This window comes from Balaenoptera acutorostrata, chromosome 16 (genome assembly GCF_949987535.1).
Source record: "Balaenoptera acutorostrata chromosome 16, mBalAcu1.1, whole genome shotgun sequence".
NCBI lineage: Eukaryota > Metazoa > Chordata > Mammalia > Artiodactyla > Balaenopteridae > Balaenoptera > Balaenoptera acutorostrata.
The window spans coordinates 74,691,650-74,718,312 of record NC_080079.1 but is presented as its reverse complement, the minus strand read 5'-3'; the positions used below and the strand labels follow the sequence as shown (position 1 = coordinate 74,718,312).

The window sequence follows — 26,663 nt, the reverse complement described above, 5'->3', positions numbered from 1 at the left end:
CGACAGAGATGTTCTGTGGCAGAATATTTAAAACACCTTGAGCAATTCGTGCTCCGCACCTTCGTGTGTGCTAGAGGGATGCAAAACTTTACATCCAAACCTCACACAAAATGGTAAATGTTTGCCCAACCTCACAGACATTGGGGAAGATTTGGGAAGTGAATCAGGAAGTTGTGATCTTTTGCTTCGCGACTCCATGTTTGTTCCCTTGACCGTTATGTCTGAGAGCCAAGAAGTTTTTCACAGTGTCAACTCTCGGGAAATTGGGTCCGTCAGTTGGTATTAGACTTGACAGTGGGCCGTGAAATCCCAGTGGCACACACACGCAGGAAGTGTATTCCTCTCACACGTAAATGAAGCTCTGCTCCAAGTCCTCAGGGACCAAGGTTCCTTCCAGCTCCCAGCTCCACCATTTTTAGTGTCTCCCCCATCTTAAGGCTTAAATGGATGGAGAGAGGGACACAGAAAGGGAAGGCCAAGGGCATGCACAAGCTATTCCTTAAGAAGGTTCCTGAGGGACTTCCCTGGTGGTCCAGTGGTTAAGAGTCTGCACTCCCAATGCAGGGGGCCCAGGTTCGATCCCTGGTCAGGGAACTAGATCCTGCATGCATGCTGCAACTAAGAGCCCGCCTGCAGCAATGAAAATCCTGCAGGCCGCAACTAAGACCCGGCGCAGCCCAAATAAATAAATAAAAAATAGTTTTTTTTTTTTTTTAAAGAAGAGAAGGTTCCTGAAAGTTACCACAGTACTCTGTAGCTGTGTCCCATTGGCCAGAAGATTGTCATATGCCAGCTTCGAGGGGGATCTAGAAAGGGTATTCTGGGCAGCCGTGAACCCAGACAGAAATTGTGTGTCATGGAAAAAGGAGAAAACAGATGTTAAATGGCAACCAGCTCTCTCTGGTGCCTCCCTCCCAAAGGAGAGAGTCCCTTGAGGATCTGCTTTAGTTGTAGGTGGCAACAGGATGGGGTCATTGCAGGGGGGCTAGATCCAGGGGCCGACTGCAGCCGTGCCAGGGCTGGGAGCTTACTGCGAGGTGGCAGCTGGGGACAGCAGTCTAGATGGCCCAGATGGATGAGCCCTGGAGTCACATGTCTCCTTGGTGCCTCAAGAACAGGGAGGACAGAAGGGGCAATTCAAGATGGTGCAGTAGAAGGACCTGGAGCTCACCTCCTCTCATGAGCACACCGAAAACACAAGTAACTGCTGAACAGCCATCGATAAAAAAGACTGGAAGAATAGGGCAAGGCTGTCTGTGTGCCAGCAGAGCCCTCTGCTGTTATTTCTGATGGGCTTTCCATCCCCACCCTTTCCTATGCGTGTGTGCCCTCCCCATCCCCGCCCTCGCATGGCTGCATCCCAGTCCCCTCTTCCTGCGCTTCTCTTTCAACCTGAGCTCCCAGGGCAGCTCCCCCTCACATCCTCCCTGGGGTCCAGGCTGCCATTTGTCTCCCCGTCCTCTGAAACCTTTTCTCTTTCCCTTCTGGCAACTCCCTGCTCCCTCTGTGGGCCCCCAGACCCGAGTGTGATGACGTACCTATGGAGGTGCCCGTAGTTTTTAGATGAACGAAGGTTCCAGGTAATGCAGAATCTGAGCCATCCAGTCTGGACGGACGAGATCCAGGTGTAGGCAAGAGTCTGCAGGATCTGCTCCAGGCATTAGTGGCGAGGATGGAGTTCAAGATTGAGCCACGTCTCTGTGAATCTGGAGCTCCCCATAGACGGCTTTTCCATGGGCCAGACGTGTGGACATACAGACCTCACATGATGGGGCCAGCAGGTCACCGTGAGTGGGCGAGAGGGGAGAGCGAAGGGCTGAGGTGCCCCCTCTGGGTCCACCTGCTTGGCTTTTCCAGAAGCCTGGGGGGAACTCCATGCCAGGACCTGCATTTTGATGTCTCTCTCTGTCCCTTCACATTCCTCCTCTCCTAACGTTACAGGGAAGAGCTAAATCAGACTCCATGTTGGATCTGTTTCTTTTACTTTAACCTTTGCTTCCCATTGCTTTTGTTCACTAAAAGGATCCTGTCTATATATAATGGTCCACCTCAGGGAACCCTGCCCCTCTGCCTAAATATTAAACCAAAGTGCCTTTGTTCAGGGCAACATCCGGCCCTGCCCACCTGTGGACAGCTGCAAGAAAGAAGATATTAACACACCCTCTCCCCGAGGCTGGCCATTCCAGGGGATATTTGCAAAACTTATGGCCTTTTTACTTTACTTTCTCACCCCCTCCGCCTCTCTGTTCTATAAAAGAAACTGGCATCCAGACCCCGATAAGATGGTTCTTTCGAGACTTTAGTCTGCCGTCTTCTCGGTCTGCCAGCTTTCCGAACAAAGGCGTCTTCCCTGCCTCAGCCCCTCGTCTCCCGATTTACTGGCCTGTCGTGCGGCGTGCAGAGGGAGCTTGGACTCAGCGACACTAGCTCCTGGCAACACGCCTCCTGATTCCCTGTACGTTTTCTGAAATGACAGTTTGCAATCTGATAAACAAACCCAGGATAACATGTGAGTGGTGGAGGGCTGAGGGAGGCCCCCAGAGTCCGCCGGGAGACAGTGGGCTTGTGGGAAGACAGTCCATTGACCCTGTTTTCTACGAGCGGGCAGTGATGCCGACATGAGAACTTGGGGAGGTGGGGGGCAGGAGAGAGGCACACAGGGCGGTGGTTTGTGACCCATCGGGCGATTCCCAGGAGCCAGGGGGCAGACCTGTGGCATCAGGATCCCCCAGCCAGCTAGATCATTACAGGTTGCCACGTCCTACCCAGAAATTCCCATTCTGTGCACCTGGGGAGTGCCCCAAACACCTATATTTTGAAATAAGTTCCCTAGGTGATTTGATATGCAACTAGGCTTGGGGACCACTGCAGACATTTGTGCTCATTAGAAACAGAATCAGTGCTCAGGAGAGGCTGAGATTTGGGGACAGATGGATCTCGTGGTACCTCCTGGTAACACACATCAGCACCAATAAGGCCTGTTCACACGAGACTTTGTCTAAACATCACACTCAGTGCCTTCCTACCCTTCGGGGACCGGCAGCTCAGAAACTGTACTCATCTCCCTGGTACAGTTAGTTCAAGGAAATTTCAGGAGTGCTGAGTGCCTATGACGACAGAAGAAACAGCACTTGAGGGTAAAACCAAATGAATAGATGTCAATCCACTGTATAGCACAGGGAGCTATAGCTCGGTGCTCTGTGAAGACCTAGATGGGTGGGATGGGAGGGTATATACGTATACATACAGCTGATTCACTTCGTTGTACAGCAGAAACTAATGCAACATTGTGAAGCAATCATACTCCAATAAATTAAAAAAAAAAGAATATTTTCTTCTTTGGCTTAGGCTACTCAGTGAACGAAATTGCCTTTGTGGCCCTGAATTGCTTCAAGTTTCAGGGGTTTGGTTTCATTCTTTTTATTATTTTTATTGGACAGAAAGAAAAGCTTGGAATAATTCCTTTGCACAAAAGGATTTTTTAAATTAATCTCATAATAAACTGGGTCAGTTCTCCCCACCCTCTATGAATATATTTGAAATCATTGCCTTTCTGACGACTGGAGGTTTTCCCTGGTGCCTCGTCCATCTCTCCTCCATTCGTTAGTGATTAAAACCCTCTAGCCGTCAAGAAATCAGCTTTCTGTGAGGGCCTGCTTTCCCAGCCACCATTGTTTCTGCCCAACTCTTAGAAAGGAGATACGCTTATCACCTGCCCTGCAGGATACGGTGGAAACACCTGGGGATGTGGCCCTGCCTGCCAGGTCCCCCTCCTAGAATGCGCTGTCTGGGAGAATATGCTGATCTACGATGAAAATGAGAGACCAGGAGGGTCCCTGCTAGAGGAGCCAGATATGGTGAATTAATTCAGAAGAGGCCCTGCTTTCAACACGGATCAGGTTCCACGCAGTCAATTCGTGTCACCATCCTGACTTAGCAGTTTGACTTAGTGTGAGATCCGTTTCATCCTGACAGATTCTGAAGGATTTCACACCGTTCATTGACAGAATCTCTGCCTAAATAAAGGGGAAACGGGGTACGGTTTGAAGCCAGTTGGAGTGGTTCTGTTTCCTCCCAGTGAGAGGAGTTGGTACTGACACCGAGGGAGAGCCAAGCATTCCACTCAGAAGCCAGCGCTGCAAGACTTTGCCAGAACTAGAGGAGGGAGTTTGAGCCTCTGGGATTCAAAGTCCTTGTTAACTATACTGACTTCATTGGTGGAGGGGTTATTTTCATTCCTCCCTAGAAACGAGTGAAAAGGTTAACGCTCAGCTTTCCATTTTTGTTTGTTATTTCTGTCTGGTACACGTGATTAGGATGTATCGAGGAAAAACTAGACCAGATGTTTGCTCGAGCCAGGTGTTTAGACAGACCAGATTTCTTTCTTGCCTTTGTGATTGTCAGCTGAGAAGCCGTGCCTTTGATCGCGGTCACGTTTCCTCTTTGGCTCGTGACTTTGGACCGAGCACTTAGACCGTCTACCTCATGGAAGCTTTAAGTTACCCCGCCAGCTGGTAGAAAATAAAACACCCTCCAGAGTCTTGATTTACGTATATGAATATTAGATGTGCACTCTGGTGACCATGGGAGATTCAGCTGTCTCCTCTTTCCGAATCCCCTGCTCGAAACCTCTCCTGAGCTCTGCTATTGCTGCCCGCCATGGGCCTCAAGCTTGCATGGTAGGTAAGTCATAGATGCCAAAGAGATGATGATTATTAAGATTTTTGCACATGTCCCACGTGCCAGGCCAGGTGCTAAGCGCTTCATATGCATGATCTCATTTTAAACCTCAAAACAGTGATGAAGAGTGGCCATGATTAGTGCCTCTGTCTTTTGCCCCTCTGCTTTCAGCTTCCCCTGGCCTCTTCCTCCTTTCCTCTTTCCTTTCCTCCTTCTCTTCCTCCCTCCCTCCCCTGAAGGGGTTTCCTAAGGCCAGCAGTGCTGCTTGGACGCAGAGCTGCAGAGCTTGGGGAAACATGTGAACTACTGAATTTTGCTTACTGTCTGCGGGCTTCATGCTTCCGCTCCCCTACTTGGGGGTCAGGTGGATGATGGAGCCTAATAGAGATTATGCCCCAAAGAAGGAAGACCACACACCATGAGCCACAGATGAGCTGTCTCCAGCATGCAGGCTGCCCTCGGTCCTAACAGCAGAGGGAGGCTGAGTCAGGCGTCTGCCGTGGTTTTGCCCAAATCCAGAGACTACTTGTGTCTGTCCGCTCAGCATTCAAACTCCTGCACTAACCTGAAATCAGACACCTCAGCAACCTCCGACCTTGGCGCTCTGGATTTCACGTCCCGGCTAAAGGGAGGAAGAGGAGGGGAGCTGGGGGGTGCTGCCCAGCAAAGGGCCCCTCTGCCCACTCACCTCCGTCGCCTAAGCCCTGCTCACGTTCATCCCGTGTGCGTTACTTTCTGTCTTCTTGCTTGGCCAGAATGCCTTCTATAATCGGAGAAGGCCATCAGTGAAGGGTAGGATTCTACGGGAGCAGGAGCTACTGCCGTCTTTGCATCAAACGCCACCCCTGCCCCTCCCGTCGCTCTCAGTTTGCATGTAGGACGCAAGCTGTGTTCCGGGACCCATCTCCGCCCCGGTGGTACCAGCCGCTTCCCTTTTCCTGTGGTAACGAAAGCGGAGTGAGGTTGCAAGGGACTTGTCCGTAGATACTACCGTCTGTTCCTGACGTGTCCACAGCAGGCTTGGATTTTTCTTTTTCTCTGTCACATGTTTACTTCTCCAGGCTGGATGCTAGCCTTCTTGAAGGATGAACTCGTTCGAAAACTATAAGATGGCTTTCAGTAAATCTGTAGCTCAGAATCATAAAGCCCGAGGGTGGCGCTTTCCCCAGTTGGATTCATAAGTGGAACGTCTGATGTAGGAGGACACATGGGTTATGTTTGAAGATATCACAGATGTCCACTGTCTGGGTACCCTGGATTATGTATACGTGTGTGTGTGTGTGTGTGTGTGTGAACAATTTCACATCATAAGTACTTTCCATAAGTACCTTGTTGCTTTAGCTCATGACATACTCTTTGTCTGAGGCCCCGGAGGAGGACGTGCCCTGATCTATCCAAGCAACATCAGCCCAGCCTGGCCTCCAGGAAGCCTAAGGAAACCATGATGCTTTTGTGTGCATCTCTCAGAAAGGATGGCGCTGGCTGTCATTCTCTCTCACCAAGGAGATTCTGTTCTGGTACATTCTGCTAGCATTCTCCTCTTCTCACGTCCCTCTACCCTCCACTGACTCTCAAGAGAGAACATTTTAAAACGTCTCCAGTGGGTTCTGTGCCTTAAATCTAGCAGGAAATACAGATGATACCACCTGTGGGGATCTCATGTCTCATACCTCCCTGATGTTGATTTACCTTATGAAATATAGTTGAAAAAGTCTTTCTGGCTTTGGAATGGCTATAAGGGCTCAAAGTCTTGCTTTCTCTTGGCAGAGTATAATATACTATATGGTGACGTCCCCCAAACTGTTCTCCTGGATCAAAAACGAATCCCTTCTCAAGTCCCTGCAGCCCTTTGCCAAGTGGCACTACATTGAGCGCGACCTTGCGATGTTCAGCATGAACATTGATGACGACTATGTCCCGTGTCTCCAGGGGATCACGCGAGCCAGCTACTGCAACGTGTATCTGGAGTGGATTCAGTACTGCGCACGGAAGAGGCAAGGGGTAGGTAGGGGAGGTGGGGCTGAGGAGAGCCTTGTAAAGACCATCTCTTTCTTTTTTTTAAAATTTAATTCTATTTATTTTTTACACAGCAGGTTCTTATTAGTTATCCATTTTATACATATTAGTGTATACATGTCAATCCCAATCTCCCAATTCATCACACCACCTCCCCCCTGCCGCTTTCCCCCCTTGGTATCCATACGTTTGTTCTCTACATCTGTGTCTCAATTTCTGCCCTGCAAACCGGTTCATCTGTACCATTTTCTAGGTTCCACATATATGTGTTCATATACGATATTTGTTTTTCTCTTTCTGACTTACTTCACTCTGTATGACAGTCTCTAGATTCATCCACGTCTCTACAAATGACCCAATTTCGTTCCTTTTTATGGCTGAGTAATATTCCATTGTATATATGTACCACAGCTTCTTTATCCATTCGTCTGTCGATGGGCATTTAGGTTGCTTCCATGTCCTGGCTATTGTAAATAGTGCTGCAGTGAACATTGGGGTGCATGTGTCTTTTTGAATTATGGTTTTCTCTGGGTATATGCCCAGTAGTGGGATTGCTGGGTCATATGGTAGTTCTGTTTTTAGTTCTTTAAGGAACCTCCATACTGTTCTCCATAGTGGCTGTATCAATTTACATTCCCACCAACAGTGCAAGAGGGTTCCCTTTTCTCCACACCCTCTCCAGCATTTGTTGTTTGTAGATTTTCTGATGATGCCCATTCTAACTGGTGTGAGATGATACCTCATTGTAGTTTTAATTTGCATTTCTCTAATAATCTCTTTCTTATACTATAGACTATAATGAAATAGGGGCGAGGAAGGACACTAGTATTTGCTTTTTTTTTAATATATATAAATTTATTTATTTTATTTATTTTTGGCTGCATTCGGTCTTCGTTGCTACACGTGGGCTTTCTCTAGTTTTGGCGAGTGGGGGCTACTCTTTGTTGCAGTGCGTGGGCTTCTCATTGCGGTGGCCTCTCTTGTTGCGGAGCACAGGCTCTAGGTGCGCGGGCTTCAGTAGTTGTGGCACACAGGCTCACTAGTTGTGGCACACGGGCTCTAGAGCGCAGGCTCAGTAGTTGTGGTGCACGGGCTTAGTTGTTCTGCGACATGGGGGATCTTCCTGGACCAGGGCTCTAACCTGTGTCCCCTGCATTGGCAGGCAGATTCTTAACCACTGCACCACCAGGGAAGTCCCAGGACACTAGTATTTGGATAAATGTTTGTTTAACAATTAAGCAAAATGAAATGGAAGAATTCATATACCATGTCTCCAGTGAAGGGGCCTTGAAGGTACGTTTTCCTCTTTACTGTGTTCAGAGTCAGTGCAGTGTTAAGCCTCCTTCACGGTTTTAAAACTCTGGACACTTCTTTGTTTAGAGTTACTTTTTGAGATTTCCGTACAGAGTATATCTGTGCTGAAATGCAGAGGATTTGCTGAACATATTGAATCGTGGACCAGCACATTCTGTTTAGCAATCAGACTGTCCAAGCTACTCCTGTAGGTTTGTGTGTGTGTGTGCACACATCGTTGCTCATGTGCTGAGGACACTTCTGGAGATGAAAGCAGCCTCCTAGAAATGAAACCAAGGACAGACAATGACATCTTAGAAAAGGAAGACAAGGAAGCAGACAAGGAGGAGAAAGGGGAGGGAGGCATGTGGAGGGGGTCGGTCGTCTCTGCCTCTCGGGATTTGGAAAGCTTCTCGCAATGTGTTTTTGAAGGAAATGATAGATCCAAGTTGAAATGGCCTTCTCAGCAGCTGATGAGGTGTGTTGTGTGACCTCTAGAGGGTAAACCAAATTATGACACTAGCCCAGGTCCTTGACCTTTGCATGAGTGATGGGAAACAGGTGGGAGAGTCTGCTTCCTCCAGATGCAGCCAGAAGAATGTGTGCTGAGATCTTAACCCTCACTGAGCCTCTCCTGGTGGCTGAAATAGTCAGAGAATCTACTGATTTTCCTGGCTATCCCCACAATGGTGGCACTCCTCTTTCCTCAGCGGGCTCATAAAAATGAAATTATTTCGCTTTTCTTGCAAAAGAGACTTTAAGTTTAAATTCCTTCTGCACCTCCCCATGCCCCTCTTTTTAAGCTATGGATGACCCCCTTCATTTAATTGTTGGAGTTATGGTCAGCTCAGTGGGCTTCTCGTTGTTGAGGCAACAGAAAACCCTCATTTGCGCTTGATTCCCATACTTCTCTCCCTGCTGGTGTGCCTGTGCCCTGCATTGGACACGGTTAAGGTGGGCGTTGCCCAGGGTTAAGGTGGGCGTTGAATAGGGTGAAGGTGGGCGTTGCCCAGGGTGAAGGTGGGTGTCGCCCAGGGTTAAGGTGGGCGTCGCCCAGGGTTAAGGTGGGCGTCGCCCAGGGCTAAGGTGGGCGTTGCCCAGGGCTAAGGTGGGCGTCGCCCAGGGTTAAGGTGGGCATTGCCCAGGGTTAGGTGGCGGTTCCTTTGGCTGCACGCTCTCACCATCTTCCTGACCTCGAGGTGCTATATTCACAATTCCAGGGAAATAGGCCGGCCAGCCTCGTGTTAGTCCCTTTATTTTCCTAAGGTAGTTTCCCCATTTAAATTTTTTTTCCACGTCCAACCTCAAGAGAAACTCAGGAAGCAGAGTTTCCCATCCATCAGGTCACCTTAATGGGGCCCGGGTGACCACCGTGGGTGACACAGGGAAAGCCTCTGCATTTACGGTTGTCTGTTGGTCCGGAACCCACGTGAAAGCTGAATTAACATCCTTGTTCTTCCAGCCCGCGAAGCACCTAGACAGTGACGAGGACTCGCCTCTGGTGACTTTGTCCTTCGCGCTCTGCATCCTGGGTAGGAGAGCTCTGGGGACCGCGGCTCACAACATGGCCATCAGGTACCTGGGGAAACAGTTGTCACAGACACCAGTGGGCATTTTATATGCTGGACAGATTTTTGTCCATCATTTTCTTTATTTTAAAGTTAGACTGCTCCTACTTCTTCCAGAGTGTTCTCTCCCTAATAAATCATGTTGGGCCTGTGAGAAGACTTTTTAACCACGGTGATCTGGAGAATTAGATGTGGAAACAGCATTAATACGGAACAGTCAAAACCCTGAAATGCTGGGTATAGGGTGTTCTATGTTACAAGCTTCCTTGCAAATTTTCTGGGAAGATTAAATGAAATCATGCATACAAAGCGCCTAGCCTGGTATTTAGCAGAATTAATGCTCAAAAAAACGTTAGTTCCCTTCCCCCGTTTTTCTTCACAAAAGAAAATTGTCACTTCTGTGCTTTAACTCCAGCCCCTGCCCTGCCCTGACTCTGTGGGGCTTTGATGATTGGATGCTGCTTCTCCTGTGTTTTTCAAACTCTCTTTCTGCAAGTTTCTCTTCTTAAAGAACAAAACAATCTTGTGTTGAGCTTTCAGCTCTCTCCTGGCCCCTTTCACCCTCCTTCACCCTCGGTCCCTGAGGTCTTGCCTTCACAAACAAGCCCCTGACCTGGCATCACAAATGAAGCTGTGCTCTTTGCCCCGACCTCCTCCTTCTCCAGGGAAACCGCTCTTGTGAATTTCATCAGTCGCCTCCTCATCGCCCCGGCTGGTGGCCGTTTCACAGACTGCCCCTTTGGTAGTTAGCACTGTGGACCGGGTATTCTGGATTCTGCCTGTCTGTCAGAGGCGTCTTGATTGGTGCACATGAAAATCTCCCGAGGGGCTTGTAAATATCCTGATGCCCAGGCCTTACCCCAGGACAGAGTGATCACATCACGACCCCTGCGGGTGGACCACGCATCGGGACTTTTTTATGGCTCCCCGGGTGCATCAACATGCAGCTGAGAATCATACAGACCCAGGGAGCTGAAAAAGAAAGAGTGTCTATGTAGTGGTTTCTCCTTTACTTGGACTTTCTTCAAGATGTCTGTGTTGTATTGTTGATCCGGTGCTCTGCAAAGGGGTCCTTCTGATACTCTACTTGAGTGTGTTTGGGGGTGATTAGGTGGGATGACAAGCCGCTTAAGGGCAAAACCCACATGTGTGCTTGTTTAACAGCCGTCACAGTGCCTGGCCATTGGGTAAACAAGTCCAGGGAGACTTGTCGAAGGTGTTTCCGAATGCCCTTCCTGCAGGGGATGGCTCTGAGTCATTCCTGTTGGCGAGCCACAGACAGGCGTCCTCCGTGACGTGTGTGCATTGGTAAGGGGTGACGTGGTGTGGTTGGCAGTCCCTCCATCCCTCTCTGGGGGCTATAGCCTTGAGTCACCAAGAGGAAAAGGTGAGAACCAAGGTGGTTAGAATGCGTGACAGCTAGTCTTTCAGCACCCACATCCCAGAACTTTATGATGAGTTCTTCATCCAAGAACTTTATGATTTCTGATGAGAAATGCTCACCAATTACAGTATTGTGTTGATCTGTGTTCTAGGAAATACTCTGGGGAGGAGCTGACCTTCTTCTAGCCCCTCTCTTCCCTCCTACCCGACTCAGCCTCATACTAGACCCAGGCAGTTCCCTTTGTGGTCATCTGGGACTGAATTTGATGATTGAAAGTCTAGCAGAAGCCTCCTTCGTGGGCTTTGTGAAACAGTCCCCTATAGTACTGTAAATAGGGAATACTCTTTGAGAAGGGCTTCAGAAGATTCTGGACTCCACATCACAAAATGAGTCTTCAGATATTCACAGCATCCAAGCAGATGATCTTTTGTTGGATCAATGGGAAGTTTTTATTTTTATGTTTTTTAATAAATTTCAAATTTTCTTTACAAATTGCAAATAAAATGCTTCAACGATTTCACTCTTTCCATTCCCATACAACATATTTTCAGATTTCTTCGATCTTGTTCTTTGTGTTACTTGTTCCAGTATTCCTGATCCAGGTGTATCTTGCTTGGTCTGTTTTATTTATTTTTTCCTTGAATAAGCACCATGCCTAGCAGCTGCTTTGATCAGCCTGGTTTTGATGGGATTTTCTTTGTTTCAAACAGCTTCTCATACTCCATGTCGGCTCTGCTTGTTGCAAACATAGTGATGAGATAAATCTGGGAATGATACTCTTGCTAGTGTAGGGAAAGATTTTATTATCTGGGACTGATTCACTCCACTGAGCAGTCCTGTACCGTATTTCAAGGTGCCCTTGTCTTTATGGTGGGCCTGCTACTCCTCATTTTCTCCTCAGGTGAAATTTAGACTCATATTTTATAAAAACCTCATTTGGGATTTTGATTTAGAGTATATTAAATTCACAGATTAATTTGGGGAAAGAATGGACATCAGTCAATAATATGGTGTATCTTTGTAATCATTCAGGTTTTTAAATGTCTTTCCATAATAGTTTATCATTTTTTTGGAGATTTGTAATCCTTAATGGACTTGTCTCTAGGTATTTTATAGTTTTATTATGATCATGAATAAAACCCTTTTTCTCCTGTCACATTTTCTCATTGGCTGCTGCTGGTATACAGGAAAGTTACAGTCAGTCCCCTACATACGAACCTTCAAGTTTCAAACTTTCAAAGATGCGAACGTAGTTTGCACGCCCAGTCATGTAAGTTAGTTCACGTGTCTGGCGTACATTGTCACATGCGTGCATCCTCTACAAGTAGTTGTACTTTTGTGTACTTTACTGTGGTTTTTTTTTATGTATTATTTATGTGGAAAGTATTATAAGCCGATTACAATGCAGTACTATATAGCCGATTGTGTTAGTTGGGTACCTAGGCTAATTTGTTGGGCTTACGAACAAATTGGACTTAATGAATGTGCTCTCGGAATGGAACTCGTTTGTATGTAGAGGACTTACTGTATTTGGTTTTTTATATCAATTTCATCCTGGGCACCTCTACTGAACTCTGTTATAAACATTATTTCAGTTAATTCTATTTGATTTTCTGCTGGAAAGACATATCTGCAAATATGACAGTTTTGCCTTTTTCTTTCCTATATTTATACCTCAGTTCTTTTTCCTGTTCCATTGGCCCTGACCTTCAGTTGGAGGTGGGCATCTGTGTTCGTTTCCAATTGCTGCTATAACAACTTACTACAAATTCGGTGGCTTACAGCAGCATAAATTAGTTGTACAGTTCTGGAGATCAAAAGTACAAAACGGGTTTCACTAGGCTAAAATCAAGGTGTCTGCGTTCCTTCTGGAGGCTCTGAGAGGAGAAGCCATCCCCTGTTCTAGAGGCCGCCTGCATCCCAGCGACCCCTTCCTCCATCTTCCCAGACAAAAGTGTAGCCTTTTCCAATCTCTCTCTGCCAAACTCTACCTCACCCACTTCCTTCTTTTACTTATGAGGATCCTTGTGATTACATTGGGCCCTCCCAGATAATCCAGGAAAATCTCCCCATCTCAAAATGCTCAATTTAATCACATCTGCAAAATTGCTTGTGCCCTGTAAGGCAACATAACCACGGGTTCCAGAGATGAGGACATGGACATGTTGGGGGACCATTATTCAGTCTAACACAACATCCTCACATTAATCCAGACATCAATGGGGAACAAGCGGCATATTTTAGCGTTAAAAAATAAGGTTTGTTTTAGGATTCTAGTAGACCATTTTCATAGTTAGGAGTGTCCTCTTCCTAGATTGCTAAAGCTTTCATCAGGAAAGGATGTTGAATTCTTTCAAAGTTTGAGGGCTCACATTCAGATGAAATTCTTCTTAAGTCTATTAATGTACTAGGTTATTTTAATAGATTTCTTCATTAAAACATCCTTACAATTCTGAGAGAAGCTCTACTTGGTCACGATATATTCTGTCTATGCAATGATGGATTCACTTTGCTAATACTTTATTCAGTATGGTTTTATTTATGTTTAAAGTAGGAGTGGCTTATGATCTGTGTGTGTGTGTGTGTGTGTGCACGCGCGCGTGCTTTATCCTTGTATAATTTTAACTCAGGAGTATGCCCTTAAGTGTACTTTCTGAGACCTAACAAGTCATTCTCACATATTTAGTATTAAAGACTAACAGATAATTTTTGAGCACTTACTCCACAGATAAGTCTTATATAGCAGCCTAGCATAAGTCACAAGCTCTGCTTCATTTGATGGGTTTCTTGGGGAAATATTTTGACTTCACAGCAGTGACGTAGCTTTGATAGGCTATCCTCAAGGAAGAAAAATATACGCATGAAAAATTAGAGAGGATAAGCAAATTGAGAATCAACTTAAATGATAAGCTGAATGCAAGTGAGCAAAAGAGTACAGGTATGTAAAATGTCTTCAAATAAGACGTCCATATGTTACGGAGATAGAATGAGTTAATAGGGATGTGACAAGCAAACACTGATAATGGTTTTAATTTGGAGTTTGGGGCCTGTCCCCATTGTAGAACTGTGTCTCCTACTGAACAAGAGCATACAAATATAAGGGCATGTTTAGGAGGAAGTCAAAATAATTTCACTGACCGCAGGGGCTAAAACACGGCTTGGTGACTGTCTTCAAGTACATGAGAGGTGATGAGTGGATCCTGATCGATAGTCCATTTATAGAGATAAAAGGTGAGAAGGTGACTGCATTCACAGCAGCAACATGTTTGCTTGAAGAAGAAATTTTACTGACTCTTGGAGTAACTAGGCTTCTAAGAGAACAGAACATGTCAAGATAAATGTAAGCTTGAAAAATGACAGACAAACAATCCAGCCCTACATGTCCTGTGCTGGAGGCTGAGAGCCCTGACAGATGACCTTGTGGCAGAAGGTCACTGTCATAGTCTGGGGTCACATCTACCATGTCCACGCTGCTCTCACCCACAGCGGACTGAGGAAAACAGCGTTCTTCAGGAATCCCGGACATAATCTCAGTTTCCCTGCCGACCTTCTGCTGGAGACGAGACCCCAGACTAGGGCCAGACGTCGTAGTGAATCCTCTTGCAGACAAGACTGAGGTCTGCCTGACAGACTGGGGTTGGAAACTCAGAAATCAGGATCTAGAAGAGAAGTAAAGTAAACATGACGCACGGTCCTGAACCAGAGATTAAAATCAAGTCGTCCAGCTCAGGTCAAGATGGTGGCGTAGGAAGATTCTGAGGCCACCTGTTCTCACGACCCCACCAAACCTACCACGTCACATAGAACAACTATCCCTGAGAATGACCTGGAGACTAGCAGGACAGATTTCCTGCAACCAAGGGTATTAGAAAAGGCCACATAGAGAAGGGTAGGAGGGGCGGAGACACGGTCCAGTCAGAACCTGCACCTCCAGTATGACGACCCACAAGTGGGAGGGAAGTCACCACCGAGGGGGTCCCCCCTGAGGAGCGAGGGGTCTGAGCCTCCCATTGGGCTCCCCAGCTGGGGGACCTGAGCCAGAAAAACCAGCCCCATAAAATCTGGCTTTGCAACCAGTGGGGCTCACGTCCAGGAGAGCCCGAGGGCTGTGGGAAACCAAGACTCAGCTCTGAAGAGCTTGTGCCCAAACTCACTTGCGCCGAGTGCCAGCACGCCAGATTGAAAAGCAGCTGGATTGTACAAGGAGGTACATTGATTAATCTTAGGCCACTTGCCGGAGGGGCAGGGATCTGGCGGGACTTTCTCAAGGGACAGAAGCGCTGACAGACGCCTTTTTTTCTTTTTCTTTTAAAAATATTTATTTATTTATTATGGCTGCACCAGGTCTTAGTTGTGGCGTGCGGGATCTTAGTTCCCTGACCGGGGATCGAACCCTGGCCCCTGGCACTGGGAGCACGGAGTCTTACCACTGGACCACCAGGGACGTCCCCAGGTGCCTTTTTTTCCCTCTCTTTCCACGTCGCTGGCTGGGTGCTGGTGGGCGTCATTTCTGTCACTCTCCATCACCTAGCTAACACCTTGCACCCTGCCCTGGAGTGCCCTGAGGACCAGCCTTGCCCAACCTGCCCAGGCTCCCTGGGTCCCACGCCGAGCTCCCACTCCCCTGCTTCTCTGAAATGTCTGGGTGTTCTGGTCCCCAGAATCGCCCCTAGCGCCTCAGAATCACCCGATCAGCTTGGTCAGAATATGGGCCCCAGGCCCCATCACAAATCGCCAGCTTAGACTCTCTGGGAGCCGGGTCTGGAAATTTGGTTTTGATTTTGAACAGCTGCCAGGAGATCGTTTCTTGTGCAGCCAGCTTGCTCCTGGTATTCATGCATGAAGCACGCTGCCGTCCCTGAGGTGGAGATGCTCTCTGAGCTAGGATACTGACTTAGATAACCAAGCACATGCTCTCTGAGAATCTCCATTACTCATCAGTGAGCATGGGCAACCCAACTTGCAAATCACACTTAATCGTTTGCATATGTTCTACAAGCGCTCCACGGGTGGCGATGCGCTACAGCAGAAGACTCTTCACGATGCCCATCTGTAAATATGCGGTGTACAGACCTGCTTGGAAATAAGCTCGAATGAATGTATCAGTCATTCTGGAGAGTCCACTGGGAGTGCTGCAGAAACTATCCCAGCATTAGACTTGTTTCCACCTGAATCCTCAGATTCATTGACGCTGGACCCAAGATAATGACCCATTGTCCAAAACTTAAAATCTCTATCTTTAATGCTACTTTTTTTTCCTGAAAGAGCAGGGTTTCTCAGCAGTGGCACTATGCACATTTTAGGCTGTGTGGTTCTTTGTTGGGGGGACTGTCCTGGACGTTCCTGCCTGGCCTCTACCCACTGGGTGCCAGGAGCATGACCCCCTTCAGCTGTGACATCCAAAATATGTCTCCAGATATTGTCAGATGTCCCCCGGGGGCCAAAATGTCCTTGGGCCAAGAACCAGTGAGAGGGTGCAGGTGAAAACTGGGCTGAGTTGGTCAGTGATGTTGAACAAAAGTAGGGCTTCAAGGGGCGTAAGCAACGTCTGGCTAGAATAGAGCTCTGAGGACTCCTCTGTGGATAAAGAAAGATGCGATACAAGGAGTGAAAACAACCTTTGCTTCAACTGGCCGTCCTCAAGCTGTCATTGCCGTGAAAGGTGATGGGCGAGGATGCTGAATTGGGCGGGACCCGTTAAAGCATAAGCCTTAGGCAAACCTGGGGCTAGAGTTTCCGCTGGCACTGCAAGCAACAGCCTGAGCCTCAAGCTGGAAAATGGCCGTTTCCACGAAGGTTATGAATGACTGTGCTTAAGTACTGATGGCTCCAGCCTCTCATCTGTACGCAGCGCCAGTGGTTATGTCATCATAGAATAGGAAACTGGGTCGGAACCAGATAGAATAGGAGTCACTACAAGCAGAGTGTCACGAAGACCCAGCTTGGTGGTCGTTGGTGTCTGCTGGGGGTGCAGTCACTCTGAGGTGGAGGCTGGATCATCCTTTCCAACACACGCGTGAGCATACACACGTGCACCCATGTAAATGCACACATATACACACATGCACACACACAAATGTGCACCCATGCTCATGCACACACACAGATGTGCACCTATGTACATGCACAGTATACATACATGCACACATACACACATGCACACACAAATGTGCACCTATGCTCGTGTACACACATACACACACACACACGCACATGCACACACAGTTATGAAGGCGACATATAATTCAAGTCCTGACTCCGTGGAACATGGGTTGAGTGCTGCAGAAGAGGTACAGAAGGCCCGTTTTAGAGTTTGTTGCCAAGCAGTCCTCAGTGCAGGGACAATCTCTACATCCACATGTAGAGAGCCAGACCGCGGCACCGAGATAAGCCCGGTCTTACATGGCACTGCACACGTGCTAAAAACTTAGTAAATAAAGGCAGCGCTAGGGGCCCGGGTGGTGGCTGTTCTAGCCCCCACGAAGGCCAACCTTGATCGACTCAGATGTAACCCTGTTTCCCCACTCCAGCTGTTGGCCTGGGGGTGGGAGCCTGTCATCTCTCAGTAGAGTCTTAACAAGACGAAGCCCGATGATGCTCCCAGTCAGAAATGTGCTGCAGGCGACCTGGAGACCTCTGCTGTCCCCCCCAAAGCCTCCCAGCTCGTGACATCTCTGCCTTCCTCCTCTTCATTCTGAGGGTAAAAGGCAGGTCATGAAACACCCGTACTTTTAGGATGCCTGTACCTTTAAGGTGCTAGGGGTAATACCATCAATCTAGTGGAATTCTACCCCAGGCTTTGTTTTCTACATGGAGACTCATTTAAAAAAAAAACTTTTTTTTTTATTGAAGTGTCATCGATTTACAATGTTGTGTTAATTTCTGCTGTACAGCAAAATGATTCAGTTATACATATACATACATTCTTTTTAATATTCTTTTCCATTATGGTTTATCACAGGATACTGAATATAGTTCCCTGTGCTCTACAGTAGGACCTTGTTGTCTATCCATCCTATATATCACAGTTTGCATCTGCTAATCCCAAACTCCCAATCCTTCCCTCCCCCCCTCCCCCTCGCCCTTGGCAACCACCAGTCTGTTCTCTATGTCCGTGATTCTGTTTCTGTTTCATAGATATGTTCATTTGTGCATTGAGACTCATTTTAATGGAACAGCAGTAAGTGTCACAAAGTGTCATATTCCTCTGAAAATAGAAAGGACCGGTAGAGCATCTATCGTTGGGTACCTGGGATGGGCTCACAAGCACTCAGTGAGGTCCCGTGGAAGGGCGTTTTCCCGACCGGGCAATCAGGTCTGTGGTTGCTTTCACATGCCGCCGAGCAAAGGATGGGCTGACTCTCTGGCTCTCCTCTTCCATCTGCCCGTGTCGCTCTGGGCATCTGGGCAGGTCCCTCTATCTCCCTCTGCCACCGTCCCCAGCCCCACATCAAGAGGAGTGATTTCTCTACACCTGTATGCAAGCAGCGAGGCATGCTTCTAATCCTTTCCAGAAAAAAAACCCACCCACATTTAACCCCCTCTTTTCAGAACTTCGCCCCTATCTGATGACAGGGGCATTTTGGACCATTTTTGGTGACAGCAGTTAGCACCGTTTCAAAGCTTCCCTCCCTGCCTCTGCACTGCTCCAGCCTGGCTCTGCGGTCCACCCCTCCCCTCCCAGGACCGCAGGCAGCTCCAGGAAGTCTCTGTTCTGTGTTGGGGGAGCCTGTTCAGGAGGGCTGCCTCCTGGACTCTTTCTGGAAGGTTCTGGGCTCCTCGAGCCCACAGCATCCGCCCCACCTGCCTAGACCCTGGCTGCTCCCGTTTCCCGCAGCCTGCTCTGACTCCAAGCCCCGGCATCCCTCTCAAGGGAGTTCTGGAAGGAGGTTAATGATGCCGGGGTATTTTGCAACGACGTGCTCCGACAGCCAACAGTGGAGCTATTTCCCTGACGTGTGGGTCTAGCGCGCTGCGCTGAATCCAAAGTCTTGCTCAGCGAGCCAGCTCATTAAATCCTTCTCAGCTCCATCCTCGGAGAGTCTCTTCCACACACACGTCCCTGCTCGTCTGTCCCCGTTCAGCCCTGTCAGGGACGCTGTTTCTCGTACAGCTGCCCACTCCCGCTCAGGGATGTTAGAGGCCAGGGTGTTTAGAGGCGGCTGTGACTGAGTGTATCACTGGAACTCCAGGCAACGAATGACAGAAGGACCATTCTTTCCCTCCTCATAATACAGGGTGAGTCGCTTTCCCAAACCCACTCCCTGCGTTGATCCAAAAAGTAAAGGACCCAGGCCGTGAAAGATGTCCCTCGGGCACCTCGCTGCTCTCCACCCAGGCAGTGCTCAATTACATGCAGGAAACGGAAACAGAGCCAAAAAACCTAGAAACATAAAAACCTGGACAACCTGAGGAATCCTTCCGTCATTCATTTTAATCCCCTCTATAGTGCCTCATCCACTAGTCATTAAAAAAAAGGGTGGGATTGGGAGCTGGATATTCTCTGAGAATCTAAATGGCCAATTTGAGATTGCATTTGGTGTCGTTTTCTCTCCGTATGGTGGGAGAATCCAATTTTTATTATGAGTGGCAGAGTCCAAAAGCGCTATCCAGAAACACAGAGACGACCAATGGAAGGGCCTGGGTTCTTCCCCCGGCCTCCCTGCCTCCCTCCCAAGAAGTGGAGGCCCCAGGGCTCCTGGACCAGACGGCCCCGTGTCTCAGCACTCACTCTGCCTGTGGACATAGCAGGCCAGCTCTGACCAGGACCTTCACCATCACACTCAGGGATCCAGAACATCAGTGGCTATTCCTGAAGGTGACCATTACAGCAGTTGTCACAAGGGTCTGAATACGGTCTGCAGTGTCAGGTGTTCGGTGGGACCTCTGCTGGATCAGCCTAAAGACAGTAAAATCCCTCCTGAGGTGACACAAGGGAGACTCAGGCCAGCTCAGGGTGACAGGAGCCTGAACACCTTTGCTCCGTATGAACGAACAAACTCGACTTTGTTTCACAGCCTGGATTCTTTCCTGTATGGCCTCCACACCCTCTTCAAAGGTGACTTCAGAATAACAGCCCAAGATGAGTGGGTGTTTGCAGACATCGACCTGCTGCACAAAGTTGTCGCCCCAGCTCTCAGGATGTCCCTGAAGCTGCACCAGGTAAACATCCTTTTTTTAAAAAAAGTATAAGCCTGAAGCATCAGGGGGAAAAAATGACCTTTCAGAAACGCGGTCCCTTTCCTCGGCATGACATTGATGAGTGGGCTTCTGATTTAGTAACTAAGCATTGAGGCATCGCATATTCTTGACGGTGTCTGTGACAACGTGCCCTCAAGACCCCTAGGAGGTGGTGGTCTCCCACTAGGATGGAAGAGGGGACTTGGCCAGAGAAAATGACATCAGAAGTGCCCACACTGTCTCAAAAAGTCATAGGCACCTAAGCCACAAGCTCTTTGCCTAGCACGGCCCCGAGGCCAAGGGTGCTGGGTTGGCGAGGTGTCCTCCATCCACTCAGGGCAACTGTGAGATGTGGAGGTGGGCTTGGCCTTGCACCCCCCCCGGGGCCGGCTCTCTGATCCTCCTGACCCGAAGATGGACTTCCTTCCCCAGGACCAGTTCACTTGCCCCGACGAATACGAAGACCCCGTGGTCCTCTATGAGGCCATACAGTCCTTTGAGAAGAAGGTGGTCATCTGCCACGAGGGCGACCCGGCCTGGAGGGGCGCCGTGCTGGCCAACAGGGAGGAGCTGCTGACCCTGCGGCACGTGGTAGAAGAGGGCGCGGACGAGTACAAGGTCATCGTGCTCCACAGAAGCTTCCTGAGCTTCAAGGTGATCAAGGTACGGGGCCCGTCCTTCCCAGCTGGCGCGAGCCTCCCACCTGGGCGGAATGTGAGAAGAAACAGGACGGATTGGCACCGATGCCCTCGCCCTGGGCCAGCATCCTCTGTCTAGACCCACAGCCCCAGGGTTGGGGGGCAGCATTGGCCAGCACGCAGGGCAGCCCCGGGGCAGGCGGTGCATCTCCTCCAGGGCCCTTTCCCACCCAGAGAGCCGGTGCGCAGGTGACAGCTTTGGCAAGAAGTCCTGGTGGGCTAGACACACATGTCGCTGAGGGTCAGATCTAGCTTATTCTTTTTTAATTAATTAATTAATTAATTAATTAATTAATTTATGGCTGCTTTGGGTGTTTGTTGCTGCACACGGGCTTTCTCTAGTTGCGGCGAGTGGGGGCTACTCTTCGTTGCGGTGCGCGGGCTTCTCATTGCGGTGGCTTCTCTTGTTGTGGAGCACGGGCTCTAGGCGCGTGGGCTCAGTAGTTGTGGCACACGGGCTCAGTAGTTGTGGCTCGTGGGCTCTAGAGCGCAGGTTCAGTAGTTGTGGTGCACGGGCTTAGTTGCTCCGCGGCATGTGGGATCTTCCCGGACCAGGGATCGAACCCTCGCCCCCTGCACTGGCAGGCGGATTCTTAACCACTGCACCACCAGGGAAGTCCCTAGCTTATTCTTAAAGACTTTATAATTCTCTAAAATTCCAGACCTTCCTCTGATAACCTGTTCCTGAACCCGAGAACTTCCTTCCCAGAGATTCTCTTCTTCCTATAGCTTCAAACCACCGGGCTGAGACAAAGCCTTCCTTCCTTTTTATTTGATCTCTGTGGCCCCATGAAAGTGGCATCACATCCACCTTACGGGGCTGCCATTTGGGCTTGACTATGAAAGCTTTAGGCCAAAGTATTGTGGTCCCAGGTACTCAGACCCAGATCCAACATGCTGGAGGCCCCCGCCATCTGCTTTTCTCCCCGCGTCTTCCCCGCCCTGCAGGTGAACAGAGAGTGTGTCCGTGGCCTTTGGGCGGGGCAGCAGCAAGAGCTCATCTTCCTCCGCAACTGCAACCCCGAGCGCGGCAGCATCCAGAACCACAAGCAGGTCCTCCGGAACCTGATCAGTTCTTCCTGTGACCAGCCCCTGGGGTACCCCATGTATGTCTCCCCGCTCACCACCTCCTACCTAGGGACCCACAGGCAGCTGAAGAACGTCTGGAGCGGACCCGTCACCTTGGACAGCGTCAGGGCGTGGTTCCGGACCAAGTGGTTAAGGTGGGTCTTGACAACAAAGGCCGTTATTTACCCGGATGCTGGATGGGGCGGGGCTGCGACTCCAGGGCTTCTGGTTGGAATGTCACCGTCCATCGCTCCTTCCGTGCCCAAGTGCGCCGCAACACAGCCTTTGTTTCATCAGATGACTCTGCCTCCCTCCCCCTTCCATCCACGGGCTGAGACTTGGGCTTGAGCCCTTGCAGAACTGCCGAGGTTATGGGTCTTTGGGAGTGACTGTTACACATCTGTCTCAAAGAACGGGGCTTGAAATCCCTCCTCCCACCCAGCACCCATCTCTCATCCCCTAAGTCTTCTCACCCCGTTGGAACGGTGTCCCTGGTGAGTTGGAACGAATTCTAAGATGTTCTGTCAGAATCTGGCAGAGCTCCTTGTCAGGCCCCAGAGCTGAGGGTCGCTGTGGCCGGTGGGACCTGCGGCTTCTTCATCCGGGCGCGGTGTATTCGTTTATCAGACTCTGAGGTTTGGGGAACGGAAGCCCCTCTCTCCACCTGCGAGTCCGGTCTGCCATCCTGATTTGGACACGAATGTGATGGGGCGTTTAGGGCAATTAGAAATATTTTGGTGGGAACCCTTCAAGCGTTTCTCCCTCTCACAGGGTGCGGAAGGACTTCGATGCTGCCGGCCAGCCCGGCGCTGGCAACGTCGAGGATGCGGACGGCGGGGGCGCCCCGCCCATAGGCGGCAGCAGTGCCCCCAGTGGTGAGAGCCGGGAGAGCAGCTCGGAACAGCCCAGAGAGAATGGGAACCGCCACTGGTCACCCCCTGAAGGGACAAGGACGACAGGTGCGTGCAGCAGGGGCTTCGTGTTACTGATAAGGCTCCTGTAGTCCCACTGGCCAGCACCGTGGGTTGTGTTGTCGTTCTAACCTCTGAGAGCCCCTTTATGCAGGAAATATCAGTGTTGGGACAAAAGATGCCCCAAATACACTGATTCTTATAGGTTCTACTCAGAAAACAACTCTCCATGTGTTAGATTCAGCATTTAACCTTTATCCGTCTGTCTGTCCATCACCTCAGCCAGCCAGCCAGCCAGCCATGTGTCTGTCCATTGGTCCAGCGGTCACTCCCTTCCACCCCCTCTCTCACTCATTCAGTGCCTGTTGGCTCACGTGCTTCTGTGTCGGGCTGTGTTGTAGCTCTTGGTCCATGATGGTGTCTTCGTCTTTCTGTGAGTTGAGCCCCCCTCTCCAAGTCTGTGGCGAGGCCGTTGCCCACTGTCTACAGCTCTCCCCTTCCTGCACTTACACCTGACGTTTCAGAGCATAAGAGGGAGGAAGGGTGCTAGCAGGTGGGGGTGGAGGGGGTGGCTTGGTTCAAGTTTGGGCTGAGTTTAAAGTTTAAAATCAGTTAGGCTCAACCAGATGGATGAAGTTCCAAAACCCCAGTCCATTGGGAGGAGGGGGCTGGCTTAGAAAAGACGACGCCGAGGGCCCGCAGAGGACGCGCCCGGGTGGATGCGGGAGAGACAGGTGCTTGGCCCTGGTTCCTGCTGGCACGCTGGCACTCAGCTTTGCCCTTCACAACCTGTTAGTGGCTTCGCCTTTTGGCCTCAGTGCTTTTACCATCCAGAAGGATTCATTAACTGCCTTTTTGTGCGTGTTCCCCTGCCAGCTCTGCACCGAATGAGTAATGAGGAACGGTCCCTGTCTCCTGGAAGCAAGGCTGAGGATTTAACTGAAATCGGATTTATATAAAGATGGGCAAGATGGCAGATAGATAGATAGGGAGACAGAGAGACAGACAGATGATAGGTAGAAGACATATGATAGACGATAGATAGATGGATGGACGGATATGTGATAGATAGATAGAGATGAATCAATAGATGATAGCTAGATAATAGAAGATAGATGAGAAATGGAAGGAAGGAAGGAAGGGAGGGAAGGAGGGAGGGAGAGGTAGGTAGGTAGATGGGCAAAGTGGTTGCCATTAGCTGCTTAGGGGGAAGAAGGCCCCCTTCCCCGCCCCGTGCCGTCTACCCCAACCCCAAGCAGAGCAGTTGCCCAGCCCAAGGCCTCCAGTGCTGGGCTCTCAGGCCAGGAGTTTCTCATTGCTTAGTTAACAGTTGTTATCGCGTGAGGATTTTAAGTTTCAAAATCACATAAAGTGATCTTCCAGATGGGAAAATGCAAGGTAGGTTCCAAATGGAGAAATTCCTGAGCGCTTGGCACGTCTAACCAGGTGACTTGGGGGAAGCAGAGGGAGGCTGGAGTCGGGGGGGGCGGTTTCTGGCTGGCAGGGCCGCAGGCGTTTAAAGAGCCGAGGATGGGCGTGCTGGACAGGCTCTGACTCAGTGAGATGCCTCTTCCCTTTCGTAGAAGCGAAGCTATGCCAGCGCTTGCGTGGCCTGGAAAGGGCCAGCGCTCCTCCCTGTCCTAAAATCCAGACCGCATAGCTTGTGAATGTTCCCCCCGTTCACCGCCGGAGCCTGAGGCTTCCGTGGCAGATGTCGGAGCTGGATCTTCCAGAGCCCAAACCAGCTGTTCATTTTCCATTATTGCTTCTTAAAATCGCTTCTCCCAAGGTCACGCTTGGCTTTCCGTGCTTTGCAAGCTCACCAGGCCCGCCAGGCGACATCGCCCACGGGCCTCATGAGCGGGAGCCCTCCACCCCCCCAGCAGCTGGCCCCGGGCTCTAAGCCCAGCTGTCCTCCTGTTTGGGAGACTCCGGAAGCCTCTGCCGAGCGTCCGAGGCCTTGGAGCTGCTCCAGCTCTTCGCGTGCCCCCCGTGCCCTGCCTGACTTCTTCCGCTGGCTCAAGGGCTCCTCTTACAACTGGCCTTCCTTGGGGCTCCCCCAGGTGAAGCTGACACCCAGCTCTTCTTGAAGCAGCTGCCCGGGTTCTGTAGGCCCCACTGTGGGCAGGGCAGGGGTTGGGGACGTGGGGCAGACACATGTGTCTCCCTGTGCTCTAGAAGCTGACAGTCTGGAAAGAAGGCCCTGCACTCCTGGGGAGTTACCCTGAGACTGGGTGCCCCCTGCCCCTCAGAGGGTCAGAGAGCTGGCAGGGGGCCCACCTCGCCCCTCCCCACCCCAAATAAAAGAAGAACCGCTCTCTTGCTCTCTGGCCATTCAGGCAGCCCTGACAACTGCACAAAGTCTTAAATCTCTTTTCCACATACCAGCCAGGGTGACAGTATTTTAACTTAGGACATTCTTCTGTTGAATAAGGCTTCCCATATCCCTCAGGACAAACCTGTATTCCTTGGCTAGGGCAGCTGTAACAAAGTACCACAAACTCAGTGGCTTCAACAAAAGACTGTCTCCCAGTTCTGGAGGCCAGAAGTCCAAAATCAAGGTGTTGGCAGGGTTGCTTCCTTCTGAGGCTGTGACGGAGAATGGGTCCCTGGACTCTCCTGGCTTCTGGTGGTTTGCTGGTGATCTTGGGCGTCCCTTCCCTTGTAGAAGCTTCATCTGATCTCTGCCTTCGTCTTCTCATGGCATTCTTCCTGTGTGCATGTCTGTGTCCAAATTTCCCCCTCTGGTGAGGACACCAGTCCCGTTGGATTAGGCCACCCTACTCCGCTACGACCCCCATCTTAATGAATGACACCTGCAACAGCTCTCTTTCCAAATACGGTCACATCCTGAGGTTCCAGGGTTAGTACTTCAGCACATGAATTGGGGGGCCCAGCTGGGCCCTCGCCTGGCCTGCAGGGCTCCCCATGACCCCTGGCTCACGTTGCCCGGCCTTACAGCCCCCTCTCTGCCCCCCACTCACGCCAAGCGCTCCTCCCCGCAGAGCCTCTGCCGCTGCGGCTTCCCCAGGCTGGACGTCCTGCCCCCAGGCTCAGCTCAGTTCTTCGCTCCCTCGCTCAGCCTCTGACCAAATGCCACCACCTCAGAGAGGCCCCTGGCCAGCCAGCCGTCCACGCGGCTCTGCCCCCGTCACTGTGTCAGGCTGTGCGTGCTCAGGGCCTGGGAGCTGCCCGCGCCTGCACTAGGCCAGCGCAGTGCGAGGGGGTGCCCGGTGGCGGGCCTGTCTTCTCGGGGTGGGGACAGAGGCACACAGGGGGACCGTGGGGGGCAGCCTGGCGGTGGGTCTGGGCAGGCTCTGGATTTGGGCGGGGCCTTCTGGAGAGCCAGGCACCCGGCGCTCGGTGGCAGGGGGTATGGGGGCCGCCCGAAGCATCCCTTGTCTCCGTGGCTTCCTGGTCCTGGGGAGAGATGTGGTAGGAGAAACCGGGGTTGAGTGGGACCCTCTAAAGTCCTGGGGTGTCGCTCAGGGCTAAGGCGGCGCTGAGCTCAGCAGGCGCGGGCTGACTGTATGGGTGGATGGTCCCGCTCTGGACTCAGCCACTCCCCCTGAGGCTTTCCTGGGGGCCGGGCTGTCAGGCCCTCGGGCCACAGAATTCCCAAGTGAAACTCAGCTGTCGCCAGCTTCTGTCTGTCACAGCCAAGAGCAAAGAGCCAACGGCTGCAGATCCTGTCGGCTCGTCCTTGTGCCCCAAGCCCCCTGCCAGAACCCTTCATATATCTTTAGAAGAGTCTCCACCTAAGACTGATTGCTCTCCTGGTGATGCCTTGGGGATCGGGCACTGGCCACACCGAGTGGGCCTAGTCCTGGGGGGGAGGGAGACGCCCGAAGGCAGCTAGCCCTCT

At 50.5% G+C, this 26,663-nt stretch overlaps 1 protein-coding gene across 4 annotated transcripts in view; it reads left to right on the top strand.

Annotated features, from left to right (window-relative positions):
* The window catches only part of PCNX2 (pecanex 2), a 283,000-nt gene that overhangs the window by 246,737 nt on the left and 9,600 nt on the right, over positions 1-26,663 (top strand). For 2 of the 4 annotated variants that reach the window (XM_057531598.1, XM_057531595.1), the window contains 6 exons: positions 6,448-6,681; positions 9,452-9,564; positions 19,959-20,103; positions 20,554-20,784; positions 21,768-22,042; positions 22,659-22,846. In XM_057531598.1, coding sequence (XP_057387581.1) covers positions 6,448-6,681; positions 9,452-9,564; positions 19,959-20,103; positions 20,554-20,784; positions 21,768-22,042; positions 22,659-22,846 — 1,186 coding nt within the window. The remainder of the gene's footprint in view (positions 1-6,447; positions 6,682-9,451; positions 9,565-19,958; positions 20,104-20,553; positions 20,785-21,767; positions 22,043-22,658; positions 22,847-26,663) is intronic. The other 2 variants (XM_057531597.1, XM_057531596.1) reach the window with 2 other exon arrangements.